Source organism: Dermacentor variabilis, chromosome 5 (assembly GCF_050947875.1).
Source record: "Dermacentor variabilis isolate Ectoservices chromosome 5, ASM5094787v1, whole genome shotgun sequence".
Lineage (NCBI taxonomy): Eukaryota > Metazoa > Arthropoda > Arachnida > Ixodida > Ixodidae > Dermacentor > Dermacentor variabilis.
The window spans coordinates 124,537,983-124,560,476 of record NC_134572.1 but is presented as its reverse complement, the minus strand read 5'-3'; the positions used below and the strand labels follow the sequence as shown (position 1 = coordinate 124,560,476).

The window sequence follows — 22,494 nt, the reverse complement described above, 5'->3', positions numbered from 1 at the left end:
TTTGCCATTGATCTCGCTCCGAGGCCCCGCGCCACTCTGCCACTTTCTATCGTGCCCCAGCTAGCGAAGGCATCGCTGTTTTCTTTTGCGTCGAAACAGGGAGAGCTTCGCAGGCGCCTAGCACACCTTGGCTCGGTGGACACTGCGCCCTCTATAGGCGATTCGTTCTCATCCAAATTTCGGTCGTGGAGGCGGGCTCGCGGGCGCTGTAGGCTAACGGGTTCCGGGGATCGCTGCCATCAAGCACGTGAATGGTATAGTCAAATGAACACGATGCAAGCCTATGCAAAACAGAGGTTCACGGTAAGATGGATACTTGATGTGACGGAACAGTGGTCGAATAAGGGATGCCTCAGACAGGAGGAGCCAACGTTTCGACCGCGGTTCACCAGTTTTCGTCAGCGCGAGCTGTTGTCACCCAGACGGAGACCAGGTCGCCTGGCCGAAACGTCGGCGAAACAACCTTCGTTCGACCGATCTTGGTCACGTGGAAACCTACAGTTTCACCAAGCAAAAAATCTGGAGACTTGTTTACTTCTTCCGGGCTTTTTCTTGCGGGAATCTATTCATTCAAACTGAATAAATCCAACATTTGAGTCGCTTCATGGTCATGCCATGACCCAAGTGCAAAAGAGTGTGGCTAACGAGTTGCGCGGGTGATGCATTTCTGATGGAATAAATCGTGCTCAGTACGAAAACTCGAGACCTAAACAGCACCCTTTCCATCATTACCTACGTCCGCACTTCGGCTCCTTGGACGAACAAGTGCTCGCCCTCCATCTTCGACTGGCTGTTTCTAAATTTCGGGTGAGACCTTGTCCTCTGTTTTACGGTATACGAAGACTTCATAGCACATTAGCGGGTGCCGTATATCACCCCTTCCCCTCATCCTCGCCTTCTTTCATTTTCGAGAAGACAGCGAACGTCATTACAATTGCGCAATATACTTACGACGACACAGAAGGCAAGAGCTGCATTAATAAATTAAATATCGCAAGCATCTAAAGGACTAGGAAAGGAAGAAACGAACTGTTTTTTGTTGTCTCGGAGCGCACATGAAGGCATCTATGAACATGAATGGTGTTCAGGCATCGAATTTCCGATTTACGTTCCAGAGGCGAGTAAGTACTCGTGCGAAAACTATTCACGAGAGAGGCCGTTACCCTACTTTTTCCCAACTTTGAAATGAATAAAATATGAGAGGAACATTCGGCGCAGAGGAAGGAGCGCTTGAACTGCAAGTGAAGCGAGAAATACAAGCAGGGGACGTCCTGCTGAGGGTTACACAATCGGCGGCTGCTAATAATTCGGATGAAACTCGCATAAAGAGAACCAGAGAAAAAAGAAACGCATCAAGCTCGGAGAAACTCATTTTGATCTTCTTCTCGGCCAAGAGCGAAAAAACGAAGCGCAGTCAGAAATGAGCTCCTTCGTCAGATATGAACAGACAGGCGAATTAGAAGAGCACAATCATCGACTACAGGCAAGCACCGAACGACAAAAAACAAATTAAACCTTCCATAACTGCGCCGCGCGTCGGAGCGCACAGATATTTCAAAAGAAAAGGCAGATCTAGATAGACGGGAACGCAGAGATAATGAAGACAAGAAGAGAAAAATAAGAAGTGCCTGCCAGACAGTCCCGGCTCAAAATGCCAGACGCATCTTCGACTAGACCAGGCCTGCGGGGCTCGCCAAGAGGGAAAAGGGGGGAAAATAAAGAAAAAAGAAAAAAAATCGACGCGCGAATTCCGCGCCTGCAGAATGCCCCCGCGCGCTCAGACAGTGGAGTAGGCGTGATAGCGCGAAGGCATGGAGCCCGAGCGGCGATGTGGGGCTGCACCGCCAGAAGGACAGGCGCACAGGGACGGCCGCTAACGAGCGGCAAGCTGCGAGGAACAGAGAGAGAGAGAGAGAGAGAGGGACAGGCTGAGCGCTATATATATTGACGCACACCGCGTGCCCGCGGCAAACCGTTTGAGAGTCCAAGAGTAAGCAGAAGAGGCCGGCCATAGGAGAGGCTCTGGCTCGGCGAGCGCGAATTGACTAACAGAAGCCGGATGTCTCGTTTGGAGGCAGATCGCGCGGCGGCGGAAGCCGCCTATTTGTCTTGGCATCGACAGACCGCCGCTCAGTCGGCGATGGGAGAGCGAGGAGTAATTTCATCACTCTGGTCCATAGATGCGTGCCTCGTGCGCACGCTTTAACAGTGTCTCGAAAGGAGCAAATATAGCGGGAAAGTGGGGGGGGGGGGGGGGGGGCGTTGACAGCACAGTGATCAGTCATCGTAAGAAGGAAAGCCCAATATAAGGTTGCGTTACCATCGCCGCCATTTTTTAGATAAGGCGCACACGATTAAAAAAGAAAAAAAGAAAATCGATGCCTCATAACGACGTGTAGGCTTGCTGCGAGTACTTTGGTTGAAAAAGAAGCCGCCAAAAATCCGCTACACGCCAAGCGTTTCGCACGCCATGGCTACAGCGTTAGGGCTGCCAGACATCCTGGACTTCACGGGACTGTCCCAAATTTTACGAACAATGCTCGACTGGAACTTCGTGGCGTGTCTTTGTTTCCCGTTAAGGTCCGGCGAGATAGAATCAGGCTCCCCGTCGCAAGCACAGTGAACAATGCATGTACGCCGTGGAACTACCAAATATTCAATTCTGCAATGACGTGTTCTTCATGCCCGCATAAGTGACGTTCTGTCGAAATTAGTATTCGCCATGGCTAACATATTATCGACGCACGACAGAATCGAATTAAACGCGGAAACTAAAGTCAAACATATAACTTCCTCCTGAAATGAGAAGCTCGCCGGCCAAGAGTAAGGATCGCGAAATGTAGTATTGCATGAAATATCCTCCTCCTGCCCTCCTCCTCCGCACCAACAAGAGGAAAAAGTAAACGCGGTTTTACAAATACGGCAAGAAGGAACTCTGGAAGGAAAATTAGTGCGATAACGTTAAGAGTAGTATACCTTTCTTTTAGTAGTGCGAGCTGGCTGCCTGAGCGCAAAAACACACAGGCGAAAAGATTCGCGACAGGGCGAGGTGTGTGCCGGCTGCAGGAATAAACCGACTCAGCACATCCTAATGGAGTGCCTTGACGTTCACCGAACCAGAAGCGTAGAAAACGTTGAGCTTCTAGAAGCGCAGGGGATCAAAGCCCGTGGGAGTGTTACTAAGTGGTCAGCGGTCTAGACAAGCGAGATGCGTTTTAGTATTGATGGAATAAGAAACAGGAAAGAGATGGAGCCAAAGTCGTTACAGGCTTATAAATTTACGAGATGAAAAAGAGATAGGCCGAATGCTAGACTGCAATAGATAAAGCAGTACAACCTGATCAGCTCAAGCAGGCTATATGTGACTATCTGTCGCCGCCATGTTTCAAAGAGGATGTCATCACAAGTTATTAACGTCATCAGTAGCTCTGCACAGATGTCGCAGCACCGGCGATACGCGAGTATCTCTCTTGGGACTCGAAAAAAGAAATGCGGCGCTTTTATTACCGAGTGCAAAAGATGCGCACTTGTCTTTTTTTTCTTGCCGCGAATTGCCGCACTGGCTACAGCAGTGTAACACACCACGGTATGCGCACTCACACGTTTCGGAGCCAGCTTATGTAGTGATAATGCTAAAAAAAGTGGCACAGACATATTTTGGCGCCAAGCATCGGTTCAGCGCAACGAACGCGAGAAAGGTGACGATCAGCGCGACGCCTAAATATAGGCCGCTTTGCGCAACAAACTGCGCCGCACATTATCATAGTGCTGAATACAAACAAAGAAGATAAATTAAAGTGGCGATAACCATCCTTGACATCCACGTAAATATATAGGGCAGTCAACGTAGCGATAAAAAGAAAAGAGAAGAAACTACGCACAGGTGCACTCCGTATACAGCGTGCCGCCTCTTTCGTTCCCGCCCTCTTGAGTCAACAGGACACATGTTTACAGGAAACTGATCAGTCTCCGACAAAATCACTTTATCGCTTAGCTAATCAGAGAGAGGGCATATATTACAAGGGGCCCAAAAGCCTATACCACTGCCGGTGGTCACGTTTCTGTATACAGGCGGCCTCAACAACTCTCGTCTGTGTGCGCCCCTGCACAACGCGCGGAGGCGACGATAACCGAGAATCATGATCGTTAAACTCGTTGCCGGCTCTCGAATAATTAGCCGCGAACAGGAGGGCGATGTGAAATAACTGTCGGCAAACCTGTGCAGTTCTGCGACGATTTTAGCACACACACGCAACGACTGCATGCGTGCTGGGACCAGCGGAGCACCTGCAGCACGAATCCGTATAGGGGCCTGCACCAGGAACTTAATGCAGAGCTCTGCATTAAGTTCGCTCTGCATGGTCGTCTGTCGGGTTATAAATCAGACTGTCACGATTACTTAACGAATGCCTCTGCCTAACCGTATGGTATGGTAAACCTTCATTGAGGTCCTGCAGATCGTGAATCATCACGAAACGGGCTGCTCCCACGTGAGCACCGGAAGGCCAAGCCTCTGGGCCGCATCGCGGGCCTTGCTGCACAGCCCAGAGTTGGTCAGCCAGAAGAGGGCTGCGGAGAACCGCCTCCCATCTGGCCGAGCTGTTATCGATGATAGAGCGTGACTGGGCACAGCGCCAGAGCATGTGTTCTAACGTGGCTATTTCTCCACAATCGCGGCAAGTACTATCGGTGTAAGTAAACGGATACATTGTATGTAGGAGCAACGGATTGGGATGGCACGAAAAAAAAAAAATGTTCTTGCAGAAAGCCGAAGGATATTGAGCGAGGCGCACATGGCGCAGAAAAGAACCTAAATTGTCTGGCGAGATTTTTCTTGCTTTCTTTTTTTTTTTCGTCTCGGGTCAGGAAACGCGAAGTCAGCCACTGTGTGCAAGCGAGTTGGTAGCCTCATCCTTTCCCTACACTTCGAATGTCGGTGTGAACGACGGGGAATATCAAGGCGTTACTTCAAGTATACACTATAACGCATTCTAGCAAGTGACTTAATAATATTGTGTCCGGGATCGGTCAAAGAGGTCCGAACAATGGTTAAACAAGGTGAAATTATTAAAGTGGCGATACACGGGAGGGATATCTCTGAAAGTTCGACAAAATACGACGTTAAAGACAAATTAAATTAAATTGTGGGGTTTTACGCCCCGATCTAAACCTCGATATGACTATGACACATGCCTAGTGTGTGTGTGTGGGGGGGGGGGGGGGGACTCCAGATTAGTTTTGACCATCCGAGCTAAGTTATATATGCACCTAAGTCTAAGACAAGAGCGTTTTTTTTTTATTTTCGCCCGCCATCGAAATGCGGTCGCCGCGACTGGGATCGAACCCTTGACCTCGAGCCTCGCCGCGCAACGCCATAGCCACTAAGATACCGCGCGGCGGGTAACATTAAATATTGTTACGGAGATGTTATAGAGAACAGAAGCAGGGCAGCCGGCTATAGTTAAACGCGCAGTACACATTCCAAGAACAACCAGCAAGCCGCCGTCGGCCCCACGAAGCACTCGGGCAGCTGCTGGGGTGAGGACCTTCTTTAAGCATCTACGGAGGCTAGCACTCATCACAGATACGTGGGCTCCAGTGTCGACGAGTAGTTGGACAGCTACGCCGTCTATTTAAACGTCTATTACACTTCTCCTTGTGGGCACAGACAGAGGATTTGCTGCAGTAGTAGGCAATGCAGCACCACCTCTGAGGGCTGCATTTCTTAGTTTTCCGAAAGGTCGCGGCCAAGCACCACAGGGGACGGAAGGTGACGTGGCTGCGGCGAACGGGAAGATGGGCGACGTGTTTGCGGTGAACGAGACTGGTGTCCGCGCGGCGATGGTGAGCGGCTGTACCACGTGTTCCTAGCAGAGTTGTCGGCACTGTTAGACTCGGCGGTGGGCGAAACATTGCGGGCATTTCCATCAAAACGGCTCAGGTTTGTCGGCGTGCGAGGTGTTGAGGGCCACGAGTTGCCACAGTATCGTGCGACATGATCAATGCGGCGACAGGTGAAATAGATCGGCTGGTCGTCCACACTTCTCCCCTCAGTCGGGTTGCGATGACGCGGAGAGAAGCGTCGGGGTGAAGCGAAAATAGTAGAAGGGCGTTCGTTAGCTCTGGGATGGGCGACAGCACACACAGAATGTAGACGACCAATGTTTTCAAGTTCTTGGCGAACGATGGCTTGTACGAGATGAACTTAAAATGTGGTAGCATCAGGGCTACGCGAACAGAAAGCTGCGGGCGCCATCGCATTCAGTTCACGTTTAACGATTCGCCCCACGTCCTCTGATGGCGACGCATGCTGCTGTGTCGGTTGATCTTCACACGTCGACGTTGCGGCTGTATTTGGAAGTCTGGCGAATGTTTGCAATACGCGTCGGCTTTCGGCCTGCTCCAATTGTTGGCACTCTTTAATTATTGCATCAACTGTAGAGCAGCTTTTGCACATGAGCAGATTAAACGCGTCGTCAGCAGTGCCCTTAACCACGTGCCCGACCTCCTCAGCTTCTGTCATGTCGTGATCGGCTTTACGACAAAGTGCCAACACGTCCTGGATGTACGAGACATAGGACTCCGTAGGGGATTGGGCACGGGAGGCCAGTTCCTGCTTTGCGGCAATTTTACGGCCGGCTGGTTTGCGAAACAACTCTGTCAATTTCTCTTTGCATTGGTCCCAGCTGTTAAGCTCCTCTTCGTGGTTTTCGTACAACACCTTTGCCGTGCCTCTTAGGAAGAACAACAGGTCAGCTAGCATAAGCGTAGGGTCCCATCTGTTGATTCCACTCATGCGTTCGTACATGGCCACCCACTCTTCAACGCCGGCGCCATCGGTCCCGCAGAAAGTTCCAGGATCCTTGGGTTGAACAACGACAACCGAAGGTGGCAGCGACGTAGCGTGCGACGGTGACGTAGGAGGCGGCAACGACGTTGATCCCGAGTGCTCACCGTCATTGATGGTGCGGACGGTGAATGTGACGTCCACTGCGGAGCTCCGTTTCCAGCCGTGGTACCCCGCACCTCCACCAATATGTTACGGGGATGTTGGGATTATAGAAGATTGTATATACAATATATATACAAAATGAGTCTGAGTAGTTAGGATGGCTGACCACCAACAACCTGCAGCAGCCAGCATCTCGCGATCTCCTTGTTCCTCCCTTCATTCATCCTTCCGTAACAATACTTCAAAGAGACGCAGACTGCTAAGAACGAACAAACGAATCGAACTTTATTGCATGCGTTGTGGAACCACTGGAACATTTGTAGCACGACCATGCATAGGGGACTGCCCCAATATATATATATATAACAAGTGTCGTCATACTTTTAGCTGCACGCAACAGATTCCGGTCAGATTTGACCGAGGTTGTGGCACAAAACCAGCGTGGCAGACAAGTCTGACAACGATGCATGCTACAGTTTGCCTAACTTGCGTTTAATAATTGCTGCTCGCTCATGTCCTGTTTTTGCAGAGAGCTCGAGAGTGGGTGGCGACGGCAGTTCTCGACGCTGTCCAACATTTCCGAGTTGCTTAATAAACGTAGAGGAGAGGGAAAGAAACATTGTTATGCGTCATTGTATCGAGCACGGTGTAACGAGTGAGGCGGACGGGCCAAGACGTCGCCGCCCACGCTTGTGTGGAGAAGCGGCACAAGCTGAAAGTGGTTGCGCGTTTACGTAACCCACCGCGCCAAATTAGTGGGTCTATATTTAGGAGCTTTTTTTTGTCTACGTAGTAGCTCGCTATATACGTGAGGGATGTAAGCCAACACTGCGTGCGCCTAAATACCCAGAAAGCGAAACGCTCTGGTCACTAGCACTGGCGCCTGCTTATGAGGGCAAACAGCCAAAGCGGAACCTTAGTTTAAAAAAAAACAAAAACATTTCAATACTACAAACACAGGGAGACTATGCGGCAGCCTCTATAGCGTGCTTGCTTTCTCTTTTGTCTTTCTTGCTGCGCCAACTCCCATACCTGACTAAGCTTAACCGACTAAGCCCAACAATATACACGTCCTCCCGAAGCGGCAGGGCTCCAAGGCTGAAGCGGTTCGACTGACGTGAATTCTAGATAGAGCATGAGCGAACGTCTCTACCCAACAACATCCACAAGGTTCCACGTCGCAGCAACAGCATACCATACGTATTGCGCTGTCTCGTTTACTTTCGCTTACGCCGCTAAAGGCAGCTCGAAAAAAGCAGGCAAGCCAGCACTCGCCGCTCAATCCTTTTCAATTTACCGCCGGAGTTCATCGTTTTTTAACCAAACCTAACGCGTGCGCGAACTAGAGCGTTTTGACAAAAGGCACGCTGCCCGAAACCCAGTTTTCTGATTATATAGTTACGAAAAATGACAGGCGCGACGCCAAGAGAGAGGAAGGGAGAGGAGGAGTGTGATGAAAACGAAGGTAAACGATAACTGTGACCTAGATGAAAGGGTAGAAGCGTAGTTTGGCAGGTCGAGCCATATGCGGCTCGAACAGGTAACCATTGCGTTGCACGTACTGTTATTCAGCGAGAACGGGGCAGATGGTCGCAGAGTATTTGGCGGAATAATCAGATCAGAAAATCCGCAGGGGACACGTTGAACGTGAACAGCGCGCGAGCAACACGAGAACGAGAACGAGACGGGCCGAGCGCTGAGCCATCCCTGTGTTGCTTTGGCGCTGTTCACGTATATAGTATAAACTACCAACTAGCTAGCCCAATCAGCCACTTTACTATACGTAGACGCACGACCGAGGTGATTGGAGATACTTGGCAGAACGTCCCTACCCTGCAACTGAGCCTGAAATAGGCGCGTGCTGACTATGAATTACGACAACAAAAATTTGAGGAGCCGAAAGGGTCTTGCTTTGTATTTCCGAAACTGCTGTTTTTTTTTTATATGCCACTGCTGTACCTGTTTGATGAAAGGTGCAAAGAGAAAGATACTAGACTTTTGTCCATGCCTCTGTGCATACTAGTTCCTTCGTTATAATAGAAAAATATAGTGTAATTGCTACAAATGCCCACATAATACCAACATATAGTAATACTATGCAATGTCATAAACGAATTTGAATGTGGCGATGGGGCTACTAGACGCCCACAAGAGTTGCCGCAGCATTTCGAGTTCACCGAAGGGGAGCACATATGCACTACGCGGAAGCCAAGCAACCGTTGTGAGCGATTTGGGGACGTATTCTCGGACGGTCACTTTCGGAGATATCACTTTTAGTGCGCGCTAGTTGGTTGGTTGAGAAAAACCGATTGCGCTGATTGGCTGGATGACTCAGCGCGTTGTGTACTACGTCACTCAAGTGATAGTATCGCCGAAAGTGGCCGTCCGAGAATACGCCCCTCTTGGTCGCGACAGACACTTGGGATGACAGACGACGCAACTGGTCACGGCCACGCGCGGTGTGTTTAATCCTTCCCGCGGATATCAGCTACCGTCTCAGTCGTGACGCCGCGTCCCCTGTCGCGAGCGAGATGGTAATCGGGAATGGCCGCGGTGATTCAGCTCTCTTGGGCTGCCCGAAACTACATTACGACCAGGAACGCGCAATCCATGTACAAGTGTCGACCCCGGTGGCTGCGTGCGCACCATTACGGCATCTGAACACGACAGCGAACGATGCAAGCGCGCAAGCAAGACGCAGACAGCAAGTGCGGCCGCTATGGTATCAAGGCAGCAGCATGGGCAGGGTTGTGCGCAGCTTGTGTGCGAGAGAGAGAGAGAGAGAGATAGGCAGGCTCGTGCACTCACCTTTCCCTGCATGATCAGGCGGACAGTGAGGGTGACGGAGGGGCCGTCGAGTGCCTTGGTGTCTACAGCTGCCATGGTGGCTGAGGTGGTGGTGGTGGTTGCGGCGGCGGCGGTTGGAGGAAGGACCGGGCAGGGCACAATGGTGGCTGGCAGCGGAACGGGCACGGAGGGGCGCTGCGCACACGAAACAGGCACAGAGGAGCGGGGGTCACGATCAAGGTCTCGGCGCAGACAGAAAGAGACGGGCAAAAGCAGACACGTCCGACCGCAAGAGACGCCGGCGAAGCGCACCGTAGCGTCACTGCTTCGCCGCCAGACTTCAAGGCGGACAGCTAGCGGCCCCCATCCACCACAAACCCACGCGAGACACCGGACAACGATCGACCACTGACTGCAGCGTTACGTCAGCCGAAATATGCGTTGCGTGGAAAGTGTCCGTAGACGAGGTAAGCTACGGTTCGCTCCACGCGTTTCGCGGCTTTTCCTCAGAGTTACGTAGCTCAATCGACAAGCCCGAACGAATGCCAGAAGTGTTCCTCACCAGTTCCAAAAGGCGGCAGCGAAGCACGCAAGGCTGTTTCTCGATCATATCGACGAGGCAAGGCCCGCGGGCAAAGGCGCCTCGCCGATTTGCGCAGTCTAGCTCATCCTCGTCCAAGTACGCGATAAACTGTGAACGTCACCGGAATCTTTACGACACACGGTAGTGGGACAGTTCTTACAGCCTTCCATCTCCGGGCGAAACTCCGCGATAAGCGTTGGCACGACTGTGCCTTGTGTTTGAGCACAAATTAGTGGCCGCCACAATCGCCGCATCTGCGAGCATAAATTCAGCGACGACTGCCATGCTGCCAAATGACACGGCGTCTTCCAGCTGAGCGCCGCGCGGATCATGGGCGCTCTACCAACCCATAGGAAGGGGTGCAAAAGTGTAAGCACAACTGCCCCCATTCAGTTTATGAACTGTTCGGCATCGTGCTTTTCGCCCAGTGACGAGAAATAAACATTGCAAGACGACCTAAACAAGAACTACACTTGTATGCACATCACAAAAAATCGCGCAAATGAAACTGTATCCCCGTGGCAGCTTGCAAAAAAAAATTTTTTGTTATAAAACTTACGGACGCTTAAAACAGCTTCGCGAAAGCGACGACAAGTTGCCGCGCAGGAAGATGTCGAGTGAGAAAGTTAAAACTTCCCGAACGAGTGTCACTACCTGTGTCGCTCGACAGCTTACTCTTCTACCCCTTTTTTCTCTTTCTTCGCGCTCATCTTCCCAATGCAGCTACACGCCTGCATCCAAACAGAACGCCATACCTTTCGAGTGGCAGGTAAACATTCGAAAGAGGGGGGGGTTAAGACTCACAGTTTCGTCACCCACGGTGCACCGTTCGTGCATAGTCGCTTATAGTCCGCCGGGATTGCCTTCCACCGAAAGGCGCACTGGCCTGCACACGGGCGCTTCAGAAAACACGCGCTCGGTGCGACGAGCACAGAGAAGAGACGTACCCGGCACACAACACTAAGCAAAGGGGTTTGAGAAGTGCTCGAAGGGGGGACGAGCCCGGCGAAGAAGGGGAAAGAAGAAGACTCAAGCGTCGGGCTGAGGTGGGGGAAGAGGTCTTGCTTGGGACGAGACAAATGGGGCTGACACAGACACGCCGTGCCTCCGGCACCCAGGACGACACGTCGGAGATATGCCGCGACGCGGCGACGAACACGCTTTTCATTTTCGACACGAGTGCCGAGGAAGAAGATGCCAGACGGGAGAGGGCGGCCGAACCGTTTTAAAGCTCGTGCCCGCAATGGCCGCGGAATTGTCACGGCCGCGCTCTTGCTGCTCCTTACCCCCTGGCCTCGTTGTCGCGAAGACGAGAGAAACAAGGCGCGCGTGCGGCGGGTTCGCTGCTTCTCGCGGCGCCAGCTATTCCTCCTTCCTGGAAATTACCGCGTGAGAAAACGTGTGTGTAAAAGGCTGCAGCGCGAGCCTGCCTCGTTCTGCGTCGACGACGCGTCGCGCCCCGAGTGGAACGCTATTTACGCACACAGCGGGGGTCTAGGCCACGAAGTTACGCTGTCCTCTAAGACCCGAGGACGACTCGGGAGGATCGCGGAACTGGTTTCGACGGCGATGACACTCGCGGAGCACGATACCGTAGCCTGTGCAACAGCTGAACGTTGCGGTCCCACACAGTACGCGCCCATCCCGCCATCGGAATCGCGTTGAACCAGCCGCACCCCATCGATTCCCGAGACTCCCTGTTGATCGAGCCCTGTTAGGCAAATAATCGGGAGCACTGTTGTTCCCGGTCAAGCCGTCGTCACTACCTGAGCAACAAGGACCTTCGCGTTGTCGACCCCGCTGCCTTCCGGAAGAAAAGGATTCCGACAACATTCGGACCTGCCCCTCTAGGGAACTAGGGGCATTTCTGGAGCATCATCATCATCAGCCTAGTCACGCCCACTGCAGGGCAAAGGCCTCTCCCATACTTCTCCAACTACCCCGGTCATGTACTAATTGTGGCCATGTTGTCCCTGCAGGCGTCTTAATGTCATCCGCCCACCTAAGTTTCTACCGCCCCCTGCTACGCTTCCCTTCCCTTGGAATCCAGTCCGTTACCCTTAATGACCATCGGTTATCTTCCCTCCTCATTACATGTCCGGCCCATGCCCCCCTCCCCCTTTCTTTTTCTTGATTTCAACTAAGGTGTCATTTACCCGCGTTTGTTCCCTCACCCAATCTGCTCTTTTCTTATCCCTTAACGTTACACCCATCATTCTTCTTTCCATAGCTCGTTGCGTCGTCCTCGATTTCAGCAGAACCCTTTTCGTAAGCCTCCAGGTTTCATAAAACTGCCTAAAACAAAGCCCCCCCCCCTTTCCCCACATTTTACGCACTTTCACCTATGACTTTCATTATGTAAATAAAACAGCTAAGTTTTATTAGACTGCGTCTCGCCACTGTCCCCATCTCTCGACTCACGATGCCCTCGGTCAGTCTTATGTCGTCCACTTGCCACGTCGTAACAACAGCCCATACCGTGGCTGGACGGCGAGGCCAATGTTTCCATATGCGCGTCGTTCGGCAGCTGCTTGCGTACAACTATAACGAGCGAATTAAAGCACAGAAAGCGGAGATCGAATTAACTCTCCAGGTATGGGACGTGGCGAAGGCGTGGTGCAACAGCGATATGCGCGCCACCGGCTCCGACGCGTCAAGCAAGCGCGCACTAGAGCTGGACACGAGCGCGAGTCACGGTGGGGGTATCGGGACCCACCTTGCAATGCGCTTTAACTTTATAATATTGCTAACTTATGCTGCCGTTGTGCAGTACGTGTTATAGGTCACAAACCCGTCGCATATGAGCTTCAGCGAGCACGCGCCGACGACGTGCTGCAGTTGTCACCAGTTTCATCAACAGTTCTAAAGGGCACCTTCGTATGCCTTGTAGTCTCTTGAGAGGCCATATAGTTAACCCCCAATAAACCAGAGAAAAGAGCGGGGGCGAAATGATGCTATAACAAGTATATCTAGATGATCAACCACAAGAAAATTAAACGCGCAATATGGCTACTAAAACAATTTTACGTGAAATAAAGAGCGACGCCGGGCGCACGTACGCATAGTTAAGCGTCGCGTTTAAGTAAAATAAAGGAGGGAATGAGAGAGAGAGAGAGAGAAACTTCGACCTCGACGAACGCGCGAGGGACTGGGATATCTTGAACACGCTCACGGAAGGCTAAGGATACACTGCGCCGTCCGAAAAAAAAAAATAGAGGCACAAAAACCATAATGTGAACAAGGGGGAACAGCTGAGACGTGTGCTCATTACCGGCTCGCGTTACGGCTAAAACGAGGCCCTGCTCTGTTGACGGATGGAAAGTGTACCTAAGCGAGAATATAGAGAACGCACACAGACCGGAGAAACGCGTACAAAGTAGCACAAACCAGCGAGGAGCTTTAACGGAGAAAAGTCGAAACGTTCCGCTGCTGTTGCCGAAAGTGGCGGGTGCACGCGAGCCGTCGAAGCACGATAAGAAGGAACAAAGAGCGCGCTGACGTGAAAAGCACAACATCAGGGTAATGAAAACCGAACACACGGGCGGGGCCACGGAAAGAACACAAAATCTCGAGAATTATGGAGGTGGCGACAGAAACAAATAAGGGAAAGAAAGCAGTGAGCGACAGAGAGAAATGCAGGGCACAAGTGAGCGAAGATGAGGGAACCAACCGACGAGCCGCGTCCGTGTTTAGGCGCCTAATTTAGTTAAGCGCTTGCGCTTAATCAAGTCTTACAACAGGTTCCGTCTGCAGCGCAGCGCAATCTTAAGACGCTGGGCAAATATGCCAAGCAGATTTTGCTTCGGCGAATCTTTTCCGACGTTTCTCGCGCGCCACGTCACTCTACAGAAATGCTTCGGTCCACTTTCCTCCTCGTGGATGTGCTGCAGTACAACTGTCTTTTCAGACACACGTACGCATACATGTATGCGCGCGCGCGCGCACACACACACGCACACACACACACACACACACACACACACACGCACGCACGCACGCACTTAAGACGAAAAAGAAGAAAGCTGAGAAGCAAGGAGATTTCTTCGCCCACATGTTTACCCAGAGAGTGAAAATCTCTCCTTGACCTTCCACGCTACCCCTTCCCCAGAATTTCTTGTTTGCGTCCATCGTATAAGCAGCTCAGATTGGGAGCGGTCCCTTACGCGCGACTATGAGGGCTGGATTTGCTGAAGCGCCGGAAAATAGAGCAAACAGACTAATACGGATACAAATAGGTGCACAAACACGCGAGGTCATTTGAAGTCTAATGAGGTGCCCATTCGCAAACATACAAAAAGAAAGCAGAGAAATAGAAAGACGAAACAGAGCACTGCAAGCAGTCATATATAGGAATCAAACATAAACCGTAAACCAGTGTGCCACAGAGAATCTCTACGACATAGAAAAGCACGCCAGAGGGTGCCGAAGCTTCGCTAGATCCACGTCCTGTTCGTGACCAGTCTATCCGGCCGTCAGATCTTTCTTCTTGTGCAGCCGGTCGGCCTCGGAAAGCACCCCTCTTTTCGCGCCAGCAAAACTTCGCTTGTGCAGAGTACTACGCCTACACAGCGCGGAACACCTCCGCAGGAGCCGCAAGTATATATATACATATTATATATATATATATATATATATATATATCAAAGCAGCGTAGACAGGGTTACGATTATTTCGGTCGAGAGCGCTCAAGAAGTATCAAAAGAACCCATCTTCAGAAAACTATATGTCAAGGCGGGCAACATAATCCACGTCGGGACAAGGAAACGGAGCTGGGAAGGCATCGATTCGGCGGTTCATATCGCGCTCATATCGAAACGAAGGCGTACGCCACGAAATACTTTTGCAGCCAATCGAATTTATCTTAGAAAGAGGGAAGGGACAAGAATAATAAAACGTTGAGAATGGGAGTATAAAATCGGATGGTCTTGGATCAATGGAAATAGTCAGCAAATAGGGAACAGACACAAAACAGCCAGGTGGGAGAAAAGGCCCTGTTTTGCAAGCATAGACGAATACGATTCGCGTTGCAAATCGGCTTAGTGTGCACGATTCGTTAACGTTTATTCTAGGGATCACGGACCGCGATCCATCCGGCGCAGGCGTGGGACGTCGGTGTAATAAAGAAACAAAACACGCCAAACACACGCTCAAAGAAATAAAACGGGGGGGGGGGATGAATGAATGAAAGCCTTAGAAGCTCCGGACAGGGGCGGGAGGGAAAACTGACGAGGCCTGCGAAATTTTAACGCCGATCAGGATTACTAGTATCGCACTATCGCGAACGCATGCTTTCGCATGCTTTTGATGAATGCGAAAGGGCTGACTTTTTTTTTACAAATTTTTGTTTAGTCTTCTTTTATTATTCCTCGCACGACATTTGCGCACAGTTCTAGCGAAGTCGAAGTGAATTCCGCGTACTGGCACGGTATACTTGCTGGCAAAAGCAAGTAGGAAATTAGTGAGCACTGCTGAGACCCTTCGAAACACGAGTGCATTTTCTGCAATGTGCTGCGAGGCAGTTCCTGCACGCGGGAATGTTAATAGAAAAGGCGGTTTAAAGCCGTCAAAGCAAGAGCCTTGGGACTTTCATAAAGTGGATTTACCAAGAAACCCCCGCCCCCCTCCTCACTTTCATTTCAAAATACTTTAAAATGTTTCGTTGTTTTTCTTCTTCAGGGAATTGTAACGATTTCAAATGGGCTAAGGACATTTGATCTTCCGAGTACAAAACACATCCACTTCCCTGAATCCCGGTCTAGACGCGTACTTACGCACCTTAGCACACTAAGCCAGCAGCATAAAGATGCGCGCAGACGGTAGCTGCGGTGAACTAGCCATGACGGCAAATCTGAATCATTCGCGTCATCGCTATAGGCTTCGTACCAACCGACACAACAGTGCCCGCTGCCTGTTGCCGTCGATATTTATGCGCAGTTCGATATCTCAACGACGCAGTTTGAGACATGGATAGGCCCACAATCTGATTATGAGGCACGCCGTAACGGGGGACTCTGGATTAAGTTAGGCCACCTTGGAGTTCTTTGACGAGCACCCAAATATACGTTGTACGAGCGTTTCTGCATGCGGCCGCGCCGCGGGCCCAGGAGTCGAACTCACGACCCCGCGCTTAGCAGCAGCGCAGCGCCGTAAGCCACCACGGCGAGTTGGTTCTGAGGGCTACGGTGGACACCGCATAGGTATAGTAGAGATCCTTGAACGAATTTCGACCACTTGAGTTTTTAACCTAGCCACCACACATCTGAAACACAGACAAGAATGTCCCGTTACTTCTACATCGAAACATGGTTGCCGCTGCCGGTATTCGATATCGAGACCTCCGATCGATAGCAGAACGCCACACGGCCAATGAGCCAGAACACGTGGGTGTCCCCACGAAGTGGCAGCGAAAAGGTCGCCTTTTTCTCTCGATCGGAAACCCGTTTTCTTGGAAACGTTTTTTTTTTTTTTCTTCACGAAGATAAAGAACCACGCGACAGCGTACTTCGCGGGCGCAGGCCACCTCCGATATCCCGTCTCAACCACGAGTATATTAACGCAAAACCAGGTCTGCGACGCATTGGCAGCGACAGCCGCCACGATGGTGTACGACACGAAAGCCAGAACGTTACGCAAAGCTGAAAGTCGAGGTCCACGTCCGCTCGCAGCTTTCTATCGACTGCCCCATTCGGCACGACCGGAGTGTTCAAAGGCAAAATAACTGCAGACAGAGCCAAAGAAAGAAAGAAAGAAAGAAAGAAAGAAAGAAAGAAAGAAAGAAAGAAAGGGTAGAACAAGGAGGAGGAGAAAAAGGAGAGCCGTGAGCGCTCGGCGGCCAGCGCTTCCTGCGAAAGAGAGGCTTATGAGTTACACGACGGGAGGAAGGGGGGGGGGGGCAGCCAGAAGACAAGCGAGCATTTGCCGCCGAATCAATCAATCCCGCGGAGGAGCTGTCCGCCGGCTCCTTCGATCGGCTCCCCGCTTATCTTGTTGACCGCAAATTGACGGCGCGCTAGCCCCCCGTGCCTCGTCCGCGCGCGCGTGCGCGGGGCAAGGGGAGGGTTGGGCGCCCGAGGGCTTCGCGCCGACGACTCCCAGAATGTCACCGCGTCGCTGCCGGAGGAGTTCGCCGTAGTTCCGCGACCCCGACTTCCGGTTCGGGCCCTCCCGTCTCGCTGCCAAATCACGCGTGAATGTCGCGTTCCCCGGCGTGCGCTCTGCGTGCGTCTGTAGGCGCGGGCGTACAAGATAGGCACGCGTACACGACACATTGTATACTGCTGCGATGGCGTGCGCGATACGACTTAGTAAAGTATGACTGCCAGTACATGTATAGAAGTTCCAAGCGGATACAGAAAGAAAGAAAAGTAACACGTTAGGGGCAATGTGTATGCGTGCAATCGGCCAGAAAAGTTTACGGAACACGAGTCCCGCATCGATAAAGGTGAATTTCCGGTCTGTGAGGGCATGGCTTTTCTAATTTAACAGATCACTTGCGCACGTCGCAATGGATATATGCTATACACACTGAAAAGTTTGTTTCGAGGCTAGACGTGCCTCTAGGCGTCGCGAAAATTCAGCTTTTTGTATTTGCGAATTTGCAATTCTTCTTGGGGGCCGGGGGTAGGGGGGGGGGGAGGCGACTGTACACACATACATCTGAACTGACGGAGGAAAGAAAGACGTTGCATTGTTCAGACACCAAAAATTAAAAAAATAATAATAAACACGACGTAGTACGCATTAACCGACGGAACGAAAAACATAAGCGTAAGTTTTAAAGTCTAGCAGCGCACTGGCTTCAGGATATCGCTAACTGCCGCGTGCAGCAGCACATATGACACACGGGAACGCCACTTCTCGAAACACGTGTCTCTAGAACTCCGAGCGAGCGCAGACGCTCCGCTTTCACTACTCTCGCAGGCCTTCGGGCGCTCCCCAGCGCCGTCTTCCCGGTGTTGTTGCTTCTTCCGTGTTGCAGCGCCTCACTCCATCCTCGCTCTGTTAACCACGCAAACTTCGTCACGGTTAGGCGGCTCGGAATTCGCTACGCGCGACGAGCTGTCAGCCGCGTTTAGTCTCTTCTCCCGTAGGTGCAACCGGAGAAAAAAAAGAAAGAATAAACAAAAAAATAAATAAAACTGAAGAACCGGCGGCGCAAGGACGAACGTCGGCCCCCCGGACGGATGCGCGAACAAAGATAAGTGACCACGACAGTCGGGTCGACACACTTTGGAGCCAAAGAGGTAACAAAAACAATAATAAAAAAAAAAAACCACACACACACAGTTGCCCTGCACACCGCCGCGCTAGTTTTCTCGCTGCGGGCGTCTTTCTCAGATTTGAAAAGTGTTTCTGCGGCAACCGCGCTATAGCTTCTACGCGCGCGCGCGTTCTCGCGCCACCTGAGACGTGCTCGTGAGAATAAGGCTACATAGCTGGTTGCACTTTACGTCCTCTTAAATAGGTTCCGGCGGCGGATTGATTTACGAGGGCCAAGAACGGGCGGGAGACGCTTTAAGTTGGAATGGATGAAGGGGCCCGCGGCGCAACGCAAGCGTATGCTGCGCGAGCGGGTTTCTTTGGCTCGGAGTCAGCGAGTTAATGGAGGAAGAGGGACGACCGCTGAGTGTGCGGCGTGCTCTCTCTCTCTCTCTCTCTCTCTCTCTCTCTCTGTGCTGCCTTCGCGCCGAACGCCCTCCCCCACTCGCCTTTCTTTCCCTTTTGTCTTGGGAGCATCCGGGCGGCGCCATTAGTTTTCATTTGGGAAACATGACCAAGCTGGAGGCCAAGCAGCGAAGAAAAATGACTTATCTAGAAACGAAAGTGAGGGAGAAGGGGAGGGGGGCGGGACATTGGTTCTCGCCATACACGAGCATAGATACACTGAGTTCCCTCCTCACCATCCATCGCGAATGGGTAAAGGACTGCATTATACGTTTTGCAGGCTGGCGATAATTCATTAGCAGGAGGAGGGGGATAAAAAAAAAAGGAATTTGTGCAACGAGGGCGTGAGAGACCTTGGCTGTCATCTTGTGCCACAATTATATTATGCTGAGGCCGCGGCGCGAGCGGGTGTCTGGCGGCCTGAGAAATGTCGAGCCAGCTTATACATTAGCGCAATCTATCAAAAAAGCGAGAATTTTCTTTTTTATTATTATTGTATTCCTTTCTTTTTATGCATACTGGGGAGCTCTTTGGTTCAGTTTCGAGCGAGCGAAATGTATATATCGCTGAGTCGCGCAGATTCGTCGAAAGAGGATGTATAGCGTATAGTGTGCCGCAGGTGATAACAACCAGTACTTGAAGAGTAGTGCGAACGTGCTTCGTACTCGCACAAGGACGGTATAGAGAGTAAAGAAACGCAAAATGCGGCGGTGCTTTACGCGAAAAAAGCGCGAACAAGTAAACTTCGGGGGACATCAGATGGAACTGGACCTGGGCGTTGGATGTGATTTCCACGAAATGAAATTTTACAGGCTCCGGAATACACGTGGAAGTGAAAGCAAAAGAAAGCAAAATAACTAAATAAATAAAACGAAATGACGGGCTTCGCACATTTCCCAAACAGCACATGCACAACGCCAACTGTATCCCTATAGGTAATTACTCATTTCCGACCTGGCTTCCTGTTTCGCCATGTTCAAAAGAGTGTACAAACCAACGAAAAGTTATAACAAAAAACTACTAATTTTTAGCTAGCTTGAAGCCACATGCCTTTCAGTCATTTCGTGCGCACCAGATATGCGGAGAACCGTGGAACGTGGTCCCAGCACCACCCGCATCTGCATAGAAAGTCTCAAAGCAGGGCAACGCCCCCCCCCACCCCCCCCCCCCCCCCACATACTGCTTACTTTCCAAGCAAGAAAGTGGCCCGCTTTCCACAAGGCATGCAAATCTTAACATCGAGGTTCTTCAAGCGGTAAATACACAGAACACGCATGTTTGGCGCAACCTGGGCAGGACGTCGCCCACAATCGACGCGTTGAAGTTAACTCCACGCTATAATACTACAGGCTGTTATCGCGAGCTGTTGAACATCTTCTTTAAGTTTATAACGAAACAGAACAAACTTCGGTTGGTAGCGATGATAACTTCAGGTCGTGAAATTATCGGACGCACCGACGACGCGGAACGAGGACGCGCAACACTAGTAACTAGGTTGTGTTATACTATGCTAATAGTGCGAAAGGAAAAGTGACGGGAAATTCCTGCTGAGCGCACTGTCACTCAGCGCGCATGGAATTTAACGAGCCAGAAACGCATTTCACGTGAACGCCGCTTTGCGCGGTTGGCTGCTTGTAGGCATGGCAGACGGGGCCTCACTGTTTAGCTCGAGGAACGCCTTCGGCCAGAAGCGCTTTTGGCCCGTCGTTCCAGCTCGGCCGAGTATATATACAGCAAAGAACGCCAACCGAAGACGGAAGCGGGGGTCCGTTTGCCTCAGTCCGTCGACGTCACGTCGGTATTGCGGCGCATTGTCTCTCGCTTGCGGGGAGAGTGACGCTAACTGGACTCCAAGAGAGCGCGCGCGAGCCCCCCGCCATAGAGCATGCCTGTCGTCTCCGGCCGTTGCCGTCAACTCCCCGTGTCCCACGTCCCTCCATCAGCACCGCCACCAACACCACCACGGCGTGCCTTGACGTCTTCCCGCGGCTGCAGCAACGCCGGCGTTCTGGAAGCGGAGGGTGGTTGCCACGACAACGCGAGCCTGCGGCCGCAAGCGAAGCCTGCCTCCCTCGGCGTGCTGGCCCGTAATGATGTCCGCGATGCCGCGATGAAATAAAAAAAAAAGAAAAAGAGCGCCGCGCCCGAGTGTGCGCCTCGGGGACCGCGGATACCGATCGCCCGCGGGCAGTTACGTGCAGTGCACGCGGTGGAGCGGATCATCGCGAAAGGCGAACAACCTCCGGGCGGCACCGCGGAGACCCCGAGACCCCGGTTCGTTTCTCTTTCACCCGCCTCCCAGTGAATGGGCCTCCCGCGACGACGGTCGCCAGGAATGTAGCCGCTATACAGTGTGCAAAAGCCGCGGCTTGACTTGGCTCACAGATACCAGTGCGTCGTCCGAATAGACAAGCTTAATATCTAGAACAGCAACCAAGCTACTACCTGAATAATAATAATAATAATAATAATAATAATAATAATAATAATAATAATAATAATAATAATAATAATAATGTGTGCTTACTTTCATGTAAAGTCCCAGTAAAAATTTCTCGACAAAGAACGTGCGAGCGTTACACAAATAATTACAGTTACAAATATAGGTTCGATGCTTCCGTGCTGTTGTGATCAGCCGTTCACAACGCCACAATCTCTCGTCACGGATAACGCGATTATGGGAAACGGGCCTACGGCCTCGTCAAGGTCGTTCTTAAATGAAATGCTGTATGGCCGCCACTGGAGTACCTCGGTCAGAAGAGGTTTGGGCAATCAGCAAGGATACGGTCCTTCACCTGTCAGCCGCCCAAATTGGCACGTCCACGACGGAGACGGAGTCAGTGTGCGATCCTCCATCCCTGTTTGTGCCCAGTAATGTGCGTGTGTTTCCGACAAAACTCCCTCCGGAGGGAAAGGGCAACAAACCTCCGGATTGCTGGGACCTGAGGTCATCGGTCTCCTGACGCCGGATTGGGGGAGGCGACTGAACAATGACCACCCAGGGGATAAAAAGAGCGACGGACGGCTAGAGCCATCGGCTGCTACAACTTCTGAAACTTTTTCTGTACTACTTAAAATTTTCTTGTAAATATGTAATATAAACTTGTTTGCAAAACGTCCTGGATATCGGCCCCAGCCCCACATTCCCTTGCTCCTCCACGAGCAAAGTACATTCCACTTCTTTGGACCCCGAGTTGCAACAGTGCTAGCTAGATTATAAAACGGCAAAATGCTTCCCCTGCTGAATTTCCGAGACAACGTACAGTGGTAGTTTCAAAACCCAGTTCGTAATCGTGTTTCCGTTTTTTTTTTTTTTAAACAGCATGTGGTCGTTTTTCTTTTTCTTCTCGTAGTCTCGTCTACAAATAATCTTCCCAATAGGCCTCGTTAAAACTCAGTCGGTTATTATAATTTTCTCGGAAACAGGCATCACAATAAAGTGTAAAAAACGTCGGGATTGACAACATACTTTGGCCAGATTCGTTATATGACACACAGATGCGTTATC

At 51.3% G+C, this 22,494-nt stretch overlaps 1 protein-coding gene across 7 annotated transcripts in view; it reads right to left on the bottom strand.

Annotated features, from left to right (window-relative positions):
- Positions 1-22,494, bottom strand: part of LOC142583133 (poly(rC)-binding protein 3-like) — a 248,227-nt gene that overhangs the window by 58,307 nt on the left and 167,426 nt on the right. For all 7 annotated transcript variants that reach the window (XM_075693469.1, XM_075693474.1, XM_075693472.1 and 4 more), the window contains exon 3: positions 9,761-9,934. In XM_075693469.1, the coding sequence (XP_075549584.1) occupies positions 9,761-9,835 (75 nt within the window). In that variant the 5' untranslated portion in view covers positions 9,836-9,934. The remainder of the gene's footprint in view (positions 1-9,760; positions 9,935-22,494) is intronic.